The sequence below is a fragment of the Strigops habroptila genome, chromosome 3 (assembly GCF_004027225.2).
Source record: "Strigops habroptila isolate Jane chromosome 3, bStrHab1.2.pri, whole genome shotgun sequence".
NCBI lineage: Eukaryota > Metazoa > Chordata > Aves > Psittaciformes > Psittacidae > Strigops > Strigops habroptila.
In genome coordinates, this window is record NC_044279.2 from 31,933,628 (window position 1) to 31,946,137 (window position 12,510).

A 12,510-nucleotide genomic window follows, 5' to 3' on the forward strand; every position below is an offset into this window, starting at 1 on the left:
AACATTTGAAAATAGGATACAGAAAAAATGTGCATAAGGAACTGAGAATTTCTTTATGTTGTAATGGTGAAAAATATTAAGACTGTAGAAGCTTATTTTGTAATACTGCAGTGAGGCATTACAACTCAGCATTTGACAAATTGTAGTTTAATAAACTGCATGGAAGCTGATCAGTCTTTCTGATGTTACCTTAATAGTAAAAATGACCACTGTAGCAACTATATTGCTCCTAAGCATGTTAAATGTTATCTGTTGGTACAAAGCCCTTCTGAAATCCCATCTGGAATGTTATGTGTTGTTCTTGCTGGGAGTCACGCACTGAAAAAATATTTCTACACCTTTCCACCATCATTCACCCTCTCCTATTTAGATCATTGAATTAGACCCTGCCTTTGAAAAAGCAGGAACCATTAAAACCAAGTATAAATTACAAAAAGCAAGGTGGGGAAGAGTGCTGTATTGCAGTAAGATTTTTGAGGATAGGACAATAAAATCAACCATGCTCTGACAAACTTGTAACATTACGTTTGTGAAATGGCAAGAACATTACCATGAGAAACAGACATAGCTCAAATACTCTAGGGAATGTTTAGTTCTGTGTGATGCAGTGACAACATTTGATCTACATATGTGACTAGGAAATTAATAGTAATTATATCATAAGTATGGCTGTAAGCTCTTATGATACGATTTTTTAATGTTACTACTTATGGGCTTAATCAAGGTTTTGGTCTTCTTGTGGTATAATGTAGCAAAAGTCTACACTGTAAGAAAGATAATATTATTACCCTTCACCTTTGTGGATCAAGGGCTTGAGTGTAGAGTGTAAATGATTTGTCCATAATGTCACTGGAAGTCTCACTGGTAGAATTTGAAACTGATTCTAAGGCTGCTGGGACTTGCCCAGTGTATATCACACTGTTGGGTGAGGTCATCCCAGCAGTTCAGTACTATTGGAGTCTAAGACTTTTTCAGAGTTTCCTGTGTTGACATTAAATGACTAGCAGACAAGAAAACGTGGCAGCCTTGTAGTACCTCACAAAATAGAGGAGCAATGAGAATGCACAATATTGTTATCTCAGTTTTACTGAGAGAAGAGGTGATTATTTACTTATTACTAACCATGTGTTTTTGTGTACTTTTGGGCTTAAGCAAGAGTTGTCTTTGACTCAAGGGATGGCTTTTCCTCTGGTATATGGATTTTCTCTCTAGTCCAAGCAATTTCTTTCACCCTCAACTGGTTCTGAAGCCACCTTCTCAGAAAAGCAAATAATCTGTTTTTCTCATCAGCCCAAATGTCCTGAATCCCCGATTCCATTCCATATTGGAGTTTTTTTGCACAAGCTAGACAAATGCATATGATGAGATCACTGATATCATGTCATATAATATTTGACCTGATGCTGTCTATAATCAGTGGAAAGAGACAGGAGACCATAAAGATTTAATGACGCTTGGTTACTGATCAAGAACTAAATGGCAGCAAATATTGGATCTCACACAGCCTGGGGTACTTACTACACTTCAAAATTTATAAATAGACTTGTTTTTCAAAACATTTCTCAAATGCCACTAAAAAGTGGCTTTTGCCTTGACATCTAGACTAATTCCATGAGATCTTCCCCACTGTGGCATTCGTTTTGGAGTGTTAGCATGTAACAATTTCTAGAAAATGTGATGGTTTAGGCAGTTGCCCTTCCAGTCCATCACTCCTTCCCATTTTTGCACTGATGTGCAGCACAATTGTTCATTGAGCCTTGGGGTCAGCAGGTTGATATTTCTAATTCAAAGGAAAGAAAAAACAAAAAATGGTAAATATTCTTTTTTCTAGATGGGTCAGTTCCCCACTCGTGTTCATTTGTGCATGGCTGATCAGCTTGCTGTGCCAGTTTGAGAGCACAGTGAGTAGAGGTGTTAATGACTGAAACAGGGAAACATCGAAAGCTGCTTAACCACCATGTAAAATCACATGTAGTGCATGTAAAACCACAGCCACAGTTTGATCAGGTACCACAGATGTGATGTGGACTCCTTCAGACCTCCACCTCAGTAAGGCTGACTGTAAAAGCTCAAACCAGTTTTTCATGAGTTTGTGTGAGCAACCTTGTGATTTTGTAGGAATAGTATCTGTTGATGCTGAACTACAGAAGGGTATTTTGGCTGCATGATACTAAATCTGCCCTCCCCACACACAGTAGACTGATTGGATTTACAAAGAAATAGTTTAGCACTCTATTTTGATTTTCTTATCATGTAAACATGTATTTACTGGCTGACTAAAATATGCTTTCTCATAATATACCACAGGTCAGTTGCTCCGTCTGAAAATGTTTCGAGAGGACCATGGGTCTTGGATGACGATGTTCTTCAGTACCATCCTCTTCCTCTTCATTTTTTCTCACATTTATAATTTGTTCCTCATTATGGCAGGGAATATGAGGTAGGTCGCAGAGTTTCTTTTTGTCTCTTTTGCTGTAGAATATATTCTACTGGAAATTTTTCATATTATGCTGCTTTACAGTGAACAAGAGTTTACCAAAATGTAAACACACTAACATTCACTATTGTTTTTTATTCTTCTGTTTTATGACTTTAGGTAGAATTGTTATTTACCTGGTTAATTAGCCAAGAGGATTAAAGTACCAAGTATAAAAAGTGGGGTCCTAGTTGAAATGGTAGCAACTATTACATCAGGGTACTAATGAACATTGCGTCCTTTTTTTAGTATTTAAAATTATAGCTCAACAAATTTGATTTGAAGTTAGGCTAAGTAGTTTAAAAGTATAAGCATTACTATTGTGCATACTCAGGAAATTCATAATCAAAGTTTAAAGAAATTGAAACATCCAAGCTTGAGGAAGCTCACACTTTAAACACAAATGTATAGTATAGTACTATTTTGGTTATCTACAATAATATTTGCTGATCCAGTTTGTTAAAAATGTTCTTTAAAATCTAATTTTTTCCCCTAAGGGTGCTCCAACAGGGCAAAGTTATGGTTGGCTGAGGGATGAACAGCTATCTTTTTATTATGTCTGGGTTTATTTTAAATGGAGCTTTTTATATTAATTTTCTGGCTTAAGAATACTTGATTCCTTCTATTACCTCAAAATTAACATCACTTTCATGTGTTGATTTTCCTGAGAAAACCTTCATTATGAGTTATATAATGCATACAAAATGAGTTAATTGGACAAAAATACACAGTTATGTTGTTTATGAAAGGCAGGATAGCATCTGAATAGTTTCTAGCAAGGAATAAGAAACACAATGTATATATGAGTTGAAGAACAGTGCGCATAATTAAATGACTTGTCTTAGCAGAACCATACCAACAGAGTCTGAGGAAGAGTTATTTAATGGGCCCTGGTGTAGTGTGTTACAGATCTGAAGAGTGTCATCAAAAATATGCAGTGTATAAAGTCCTATTAACAATGTGACATGGACCAAAAGATGAGTCGGAAGCAGACTGGGTGTCGCTGGATGAACATAAGCGCAGAGCAGTTGGGCTAATCATGAGATTGCGACATGAAGACCACATGTATTGATTCGAGCAAGGCAGATAAAGCAGCAGAATCACTGAGTGTTTTAGGAAATGATCACAGTAATGATGTCGTAAATATGAATACGTACCCAGTAAGAGGCAAAATAATCATCCCTGAAATGAGGAGGGTAGGAGCATTTCAGGTTTCTGGCTTCCCTGTTTACACAGTTATACTATTATTGGTATTATGTTAAGATTTATATTTGGTATTTTTAATGCTCTGTAAACTATAACTAGCTGTTAGACAAAGCATTAACAGTTTTTAAAGCGTAAATCATGTCTAGAAATCAGAGTTCATTTGTCCTTGTCAACATTGCTGGTTCCCGTATCTGTTACAACCTTCCATTAGCTTGCACTGAAGAGATTGTGTGGCAATCAGTGTCCACGTTCTTGGAAATAGGTGCAGCCTAGTACTGAAATAGCTGGTGTCAGTCAGTCTGCCCTCTTGCTTTCCGCAGGGTGAAGCCTATCCTTTCCTGGAGCTTATGCCCTAGCCCTAGATTTGTCGTGATTGTTTTGGGAAGCTGACTGTGCTGTGCTCAAGGAATCACACTGCCTTTTTTGAAGTGGACTTAAGGCTTCTTACAGTTGTTTTGGGTGTCCATTCCAGCAAAAAGACAGCAAGCGGATAGAAACCAAACAGTTTCAGTCTCAAACTGCACAGTGTAAACTATCAGTCAAACAGATCAGTTCTCTGAGTTGAGGTAGAACAATGTGTAGTACTTTTGAAAAGACAGTTTCTACAGCAAACATCATCAAAGCTAACTACTTCATGTTGCCATAATAAAGCATTTCAGGGAGTGGATTATTTTTGCCTGAGTAAATGTAATCCTTATGAAAGCTGTTTGCTTCATGGTTTGTACTTGGGTGCAAAAGAACACCTCTGACTATGCCTTTTGCCACAGTGCCTTCCTGAAATGACTGACACCAGAGAGACTGGCTTCCAGGATAAAGGTCAGAGTCTGCCTCTGTGGAGGTTACAGTCTTTGTAGAGACAAGCTGACCTTCATGCCTATGGACTCCTATGAAACACAAGCATCCAGAATACACATCTTTGTAATGGAAGGGCTACGAAAGCCTTACAATTACTGTCTACAAGACTGAGAGAAAAACTTTCTTTTTTTCATTTGCATATGCTTGCTCCTCTCCCTGTCTGTGATTCAGCTTGCCCTGCGTGCTGGCAGGAGAGTGATTTTGACAATTTTCTTTATGTTAGATATTTGGCCTCATCAATGAGAATCCCTTAGTGGCTCACGAGTAGGAGAATTGCACATCTTGCATGTGCATGCCAGCATGGATGATGATAGCAGAAGCAATATCCTGTTCAGGGCTTGAGAAACCTGTGCCAGGAGTGCTTTAAAGCTCTGTCATGTTACCATCTCTAAAAAGATGTATTTTACAGTTGCCAAGATTGTTTTGCTGGGTTTTTCTAAAGCATTTGTAGAGACACTTGGCATATGTCTTTCTTAGTGTGTCAATCCTAAAAAATGTGAATGTGTCCCTTGCTGGGAAGAGCAAAAGCTGTATAACTTGTAGTATTTGAATATACATTATACAGCTGTTTGCTGGGCAAAAGTGTGACTGACTGAACTGAAAATATTGTGACAGATTGGAATGTATCTTTTTAAATTTTAAGTCCCTCTTCTCTTTTCAGTGACATTTCTTTTGAGGGACTTCACGGTTTATGGCACTGACCCACTGTACATTAGCTCATTGCTCTTGTAGTCAGAGCTGAACATCTGGTGAGGAAACATGTTTGAAAAGCTGTTGGAGAATGATCTGCAGCTAATCTTTCTTACTGCTTCTCATTCCTGGAAACAATAAGAGAAGCTGAGCTTCACGCAGGACGAGTTTGTGTAACTGAAGGCCCAGTGGGGTTGAGGCACAAACTTCAGGAGTGAAGTGCTTGGTCTGTCTGGTCCTTCTCTTCAAAAGAGATGTGGAATGGAGAGGCTAAATGTGAAAATGATCCAGAAGTAGGACAGTTTCAGTCATTATTCAGGCTTAGGTTTAGAGGACACTGGAGAGCATAGCGGGACGGGTCAGTCAGAACAGACCAGTAGCTGTTAGAAAGCAGGCCTGGCCAAGGCTGCTGTGAGAATAATGCAGAAGAAGCTGTTCCTGCAAGAGTCAGAGTAACCTTAAGTAGTGCTTTATGCTCAAATAAGGAGAGGAGATTGATTTTGGAATAGTTTTAATACTTAGGGAACAGTAAATCCAATTGTAGAGGATCAGAAAACATTATCTGTGTGGTGCCAGAGGCTGAACTGTGCAGTGAGAATGAGGCTGTTGAATTTGCTCTGTAATTCAGATTTAAATTTTTTGGAGTAGCAGAAGGGCACTGCTGATTACATCTGCTCAGTGGGTATGTGTCTGTTAGACAGTGATACCGTACATTGAGAGGGACTCATATGACTCGATGTGAAGTACGTTGGCCCGGGGATCTCCTGTTCATGCTATGAGTCTTGTGGTGGCTTTGTGCACATGCTATGAGTCTTGTGGTGGCTTTGTGCACACAAGCAGAAGTGCAGCAGCTATCACGTTGCGGTCCATCGCACTTGTGCGCAATGGTCCATCACGCTTGTGTGCAATGGTTCTCTGCACAACGAGTGCAGGCAGCCTTGTGAAGTGGTTAGCTGCCATATAAAGTGGACCTTTGTGTCAAATCTGTCACTGTCACTTTGCCTGCTGCACACTGTTCTTTGCCCTCCCGTAGTTAAAAAAAAAATCCCTCCATTCTTTATTCCACAACAGCTGTGGGTGTATGTTTGGAGGTCTTAATTCATACTCAGCGCTATTTCTATCAACACAGGCCTGCATATAGTGAATAGAAATTTTTTTCTGTGGTTATAGAGAATAAGACGATAGTGGCTGCTCTGTTGTGGTACTCATTTTCTGCTTTAGTGGTCTCGCTCAGAAATGGCTGTCGAGTCCTGTCACTTCATTGTAATATTTTCTTCAGCCAGTGGTCTGAAGAGACGGGACCCATTTGCCTGGGAGCTGAACCAGAGCATTGCCGGTGGTCACTGAGTGAGACTGAGAGCTGTGATCAGGAGATGTGATGGTGGTCAGTGGCTGCACCCAGTCACACAGTTAAGCCTATGAATGCACTCTGGGGTCCAGCCCTCTGCAAGATGGGCAGGTGGCCATCTGTCCATGTGTCTGTCCAGGGGGGTTACTGCACAACCCTTTGGGAACATTGTGTGCAGTGATTGTGCCTTGGGTCCCCCTACCTCGTCCTGAGCAGTGTGGTCTTGTTCATACAGTCCTAAGCAGGAGATTATTCTCCAAATACCTTCGTTATCTTTGGAAATATGAATTATGTCCTTTAAGTGCTTATGCTATTGTGCTGAATGCTATTAATAACATACAGTTATTGGACAAGGCCAATAACGTTGGCCAAGCCAAGGTTTCTGGTAAAAGCAGTAAAATATATTAAGCAGGAGTGGTGTTGAACATCTGTAGCAAACCCAAACCTAGCATATGCAAAAGTAGCTCAGAGCCCAGCTTGACAAAGTAAAGGATTAAACAAGCAAATCGTTTTGCAGAGGGAAATTCTACAAAGCTAAGGGTCAGCATCGCCATCTAGCTTGAAGACTTTCTTAAAACACTTTAATAACTGAAGTTCACATAATGAAAGGTAGCAGGGACAACGTGAGAATAACAATTTTATGATAATGTTTTATGGTATTGCATGGTTTAAAACAAAAATACAAAAAAGACAAACCTTATCAGAGTCCTCCTCTGTCTGCTTCTTGAGAGAAATTGGAGCATTATCAGGCTATTGAATTCTTAGAACTTTACCAATGGTTCCTAATTCACAGTTTGCAGATCAGATTAGGTGCCAAGCTCCAGTTAGGTGCCAGCTCTCTCATCTGAAGATCTCCTCTAATTACTTGTAATAGATACTCTGTGCTATTTTGCCAAAGATCTGATTTCCTTCCCTTGTCTTTGGACTTCTGGCCTTAATTTTTCAAAATATAGTGTAGCAATGATATTCAGACCTTGGGTAGGTAAATCCACTGTCTGGCAGTTTTTGCCAATGAGCACACTCCTATTTTCTGCCCTCTTGCAGAGGATATCTGGAAGGCTTGTCTCAAGGCAGGCCAGTGGACCATGAGCTACTTGGCCTGCACTTTCTCTCCTATATTTGGCCACTTCTGATTGCTATTTTGGGGTTTGAGTTGAAAAATGCATATCTTGATTTCATTAAAAATTAAGGGTTGTCATGTTCTGCTGAGAGCTGTTAGGCTTTTGAAAATGATTCAGAACGATCTTTGCTTTCAAAGCACATGTAGTTCTCAGTTAAAAAGCCAAAAGCAGTGGAAGGAGAGGAGTTCCCTCCTCAACCTTTTATTATATCTCTTGTGTGGTAAAGCAGCCAAACCCGTGGATGTGTCCAGTGTCATCCTCCTGCACATGCCCACAGCCACTCCTCAATGTTTCAGCATGGTTTCATAGGAAGAGAGGCTTTTACCTGTATATTAAAGGTATGTACAAATGTGCTTAGTACAAAAGTGCTGTTCAGGTGTGGATGGAAGTTTTCACAGTTACAAAAGTGCCCATGTTGTGTCCAGGGCCTGGAGCTGTGACACTTCTCAAGACTTTTTAGATCAAAGCCATGTATTTGATTTTTAATGCCTGTGTCATCTGCTCAGCACACTGGAGCTGTCTTATATCACAGTACCATCGATTTTAAACATAAAAATTACCTATATACATACAGTTCAGGCCTTATGTACTCTAAATGAAAGTACTGTCATGACAGCTATCAAGAAAGTCTGACCACTGCTTGAAGTCTTATCTGGCTCCTGACCTGGTGATCTCTTAGACCAATGATTAACTTTGTGGTATCTGAACAAGTAGGGTGAAGCGCAGGTGTATTTTATCAAAGTAGCATTTAATACTTTTTTTAACAGTGAGAGACTTGTGTGTTTATTTGAGTCACGTACAGTCTTGAAATTCAGCAGTGATTTTGAGCTGTGTAGGACCTAACAGATGAAGAACAGAGCTCATTTATTTAAGGCTGTATTTGAAACATAAATGAAAAGAGAACTTTTTGTTTTGTTTTTTAATCAAATGGGAAAGAAGGGATGGAGTATTACTGGTGTTCATGCCTGGTGTGTTGCGGCAAGGCCCACGCGGTGGCAGCAAAGGATGCATTTTAACGGTAAAAAAGCTAAATCCAGATGGAAGTGTTCAGGGATTGTTTCTATCAATTTTTTTTTCATGGATTTTTCTGTTCCACAAGCAAATCCACAACCCTTAATTTATCGTGTCTGGAATTCTGGGTCTTGAACTGTCCCTGGAGTGTCCCATATTTTTATTGTTTATATGTGACTTTTCTATGTTTAACATACTAAAATAATCTAAGTCACTACCTACATGTATTAAAGATTTTGCTTGTTTTATTGCTTTTAAGTGAAAAATACATTTCCTAAAGGAAATCCATTCACTCCTTTGGGGACCTGTGTCAGTTAATAATACTCTGATATTTGAAATGACAACACAGTGTTGTATTTTTCACATGATATCCAAAAATCTGAGTTGTGACTGCTTGTCTCAGAAATGTCAGCTATCTTGTCTCGGATGAAGTGATTTTCCATTGACCAAAAGATGTTCAGGTGCATCATTATTTAACCTTGTAAAGTGTCATTAAAATTGTAGACATAACCATTTTCTCTTTTGATGCTAATTGTCATATTACTATAGCAATAAAACAAGTTCTTGGGATTTTCTTCTTTGAGTGCTGAATGTGTCAGGAGAGGGTTTGGCATGAATTTATTACCTGTGCTGTCAAAGGGTTTCAGTTATTCTTATAAAGCACCAGGAGACAGTATATCCTTTTGGTGTGCTTTTGTTATTGCTCATTTCTTTCACAGAAGTGTGAAATTACAACAGTTTATATTAATAGCAGAAATTTCTTAGGAATATAAAATATTCCTTTAATTAATTTTAATTAAGCCTCATTTTAAAGAGGATTCTGTTTAAGTGATTTAGTGAATTGGGAACCGATTACAATTTGCAGTTGACAAATGCATATAAAGAGGGTTTGCATTTCATTTAACAAGCTGAAACAAGGAAACACTTATATACATTTTTAAAAGCTGCAGTAATAGGTTTCTATTAAATACTTTACCTCTACCCAAATTAGTTACTGTTCCTTTTCCTTTTTCCCCAGTTGCAGCTACATACAGATTATTGTGTCCCTGGAAGTGTGCATTTACTGAAAGTTTTAAACCACCTCTTATTCAGGATTCTGTGATTTAGTTTGTTTGATTACTTTTTAATGAGTCAAGGATTAGTCATCATTAGCATAACTTTTAGAGCAAGTTTTAGGGACAACCAACCATGTGTTTTCCTAACCACTGTTACTGTTCTGCAGAAGTGCAAGGTCCACGGTGGATCTGTATTAGCCATCCAGACTACCTTCATAGCTGTGTCTACCCAGCCATATGTTTCATGAGCTTTATGTTGACATATCCTTTGTATACATCTGTTTCAGTTATATATTTATACCATAATCATGCCATAAGGCAAATCCTAAACTGTTGGGTTTTGTGTTTGTTTGTTTCAAGCTCTCAGCTAGAAAAAAGGGCTTAATATTTGTCCCTACTCAGCTGGCAAAGATAATTGTGTTACACTGTGAGCTTCAGAAAGTTTGAGCTGGAAGGAAAGGTTCCAAATCCATAAGTCCTCTATGAAATTCTCAAAGACTAATCCTTTGGGACCATTGTGAGTCTTTACAAAACAGTATGTGGAAAACAGGGATTCCCTTAGAATACATGTAGGTTTTAAACAGCATAGGCTGTGACAGGCTTACGCTATGTACATGAATGTTGAAACAGAAAGCTTCAGAATTCTGTTGAAACAGAATTCTTGTAACAGAACAGTTACAAGAATTATGGATGTAAAATATTGCTCCAGGAATGCAGAGGGTTGCATTAAGTGCTTTTTACGTGAGGCTTTTTAATGCACATTGTCATCCCAGCTAGGATCCTAAGGCACATGTGTCTGGTGAGATCACATCAGCAAAAGAAACCATGTTTTCCAAGTCACTGTGATTGAAAAGTCTCTTTAGCTAACATTAGTATTTGAAAATTGAACTTTATTTTAAAATGCACAAGCTAGTTCAAGGTGTTTGAACCTTTATAGCTAAACATACTCTCAGTCGTATCACCTGGTGAAAAAGTACTTCTTGGTTCCATGTACTAAATCTGCCATATTGCTTCTATTTTTATAGAGTAGACCTCAGCAAGCTTTTCCCTCTCCTAAGCCAAAAAATGGTAAAGAAATTGCTTAGTTTGGATGCAATTAAAAGATGATGTTTCTGAAATCCCAAACCTTTTAAACACTAAGAAATTCATTCCCCAAACCACACCTTATGTGCAGACAGAGGATAAAGTAGGTCTTGCACATCACAGAACAGCCAGCACAGAATGGTCATAGATCTCAGGGTGGGTGATTGTAGGCAGGATACCAAAGAGCTCCCTTGTCCATAAAGACATTCCAAGCGTACCTGGTGGTCAGCAGGATCAAAGACTGCCAAAAAACCTGTGGCATAGTCGGAGCTCTGTTGTCATGAAGTATCCATAAAATAGGTTGCTCAGTTTGAGAGCAATTTTAATCACTTTGCAACAATGACTGAAATTAATGGGAGTTTGTGGAGAAAAACAAACTGCAAAGGAAAAAAAAAATAAATATCCAAGCCAAACCATTTTGCTATAAACTCTTTTAGGTAGCTTAGGAGCAAAGGCCAAACCACAGAGATTAAAGTGACACAAAGTGCTTTGTCAAGACATAGAGCGCTACAACTGTTAGTTCTCACCTAAACATTTACAAGTACCTGAGACTAATTCAGGCAGCACACATGACACGGACTTACTCCCAAGCTGCATCTCAGGTAATTGTAAATGTTAAGGTAAGAACTATAGTTATAGCACTGATATAAAATCCTCTTTCTCTAAGAGCTTTTTTCTATTGCTAAAATTAATGACTGGTTTTAAGGAGGTTGTCACTGATCAGAGGTGCCAGAGGGAAGAACAGTAAGTGCTGAACACAGACCTGTTAGCTAAGAACAGCAAATAGAAAGGATGCTGGAGGCTGCGATGGGAAAAGCATGTGAGAGACAAAGGCATGTGCAACACCAAAGGGGGTCGAGCTCCAGCCCTCGCTGGACAGAGGAGCAAGTGGCCCTGTGGCTGTAACACAGCTGTCCTGTGGTGTTGCCATGGTGACACTGATGTGATTTTGGGAATGTCTTAGGGCTACATAGACCATTTCCCCTTTCCTACTTTCAAATAAGTATCTTTTCCAGTGCTAGGGATAACTGACTAGATAAATTGATCATGGCATAATGTAGTTAAACCTTATGCAAAAGTCAATTTATAGTTCTATTACATATTTTGTATTTGCATCTTGAAATATTATGCTTGTTTAAAGTGAAAAAATTCCACAATTAAAAAAATTCAAAATGTCAATTAATATGCGTGTATTCACATGAAACTGTATATAAAAGAGTTCACAAAGGAACTTGTTCATTTTTTGATGGTATAGCAAAGTTGGCCATTTTTTAAGTGTTTTTGTTCACATCACAAATACAGTAACAAGGCATATTTTTCCTCTGACCATTCATGGGCATTTACTGACATCTATTTTTCTTTTTTGAAGGCACAGATAAGGGTTACAACTTTACATTTTTTATTTCACACACTCTGGATTGAATTGACATGTAGACACTGAGAGTGTTTTCACTTACTCAGACTTTGACATTGTCACTGTGGCATTGTCCATTTAGGATTATGTGAAAATACTCTGCTCTGTCAGCCTTTTTGCTAGTTCAGGAACCAGAAAATTGCAATTGCTACTGCCTACATGTCTTGCTTTCTTTGCCTATGACACACATATGCTTTTCTCTAACCCAGTTTATCAAGTTTCAAAGGGAAAAATAACCTGGGCTAAAATTA

General features: G+C 38.6%; 1 protein-coding gene across 4 annotated transcripts in view; it reads left to right on the forward strand.

Moving 5' to 3' along the window:
* TMEM117 (transmembrane protein 117) overlaps positions 1–12,510 on the forward strand; it is a 239,251-nt gene that overhangs the window by 45,078 nt on the left and 181,663 nt on the right. For all 4 annotated transcript variants that reach the window (XM_030480479.1, XM_030480480.1, XM_030480478.1 and 1 more), the window contains exon 3: positions 2,308–2,440. In XM_030480479.1, the coding sequence (XP_030336339.1) occupies positions 2,308–2,440 (133 nt within the window). The remainder of the gene's footprint in view (positions 1–2,307; positions 2,441–12,510) is intronic.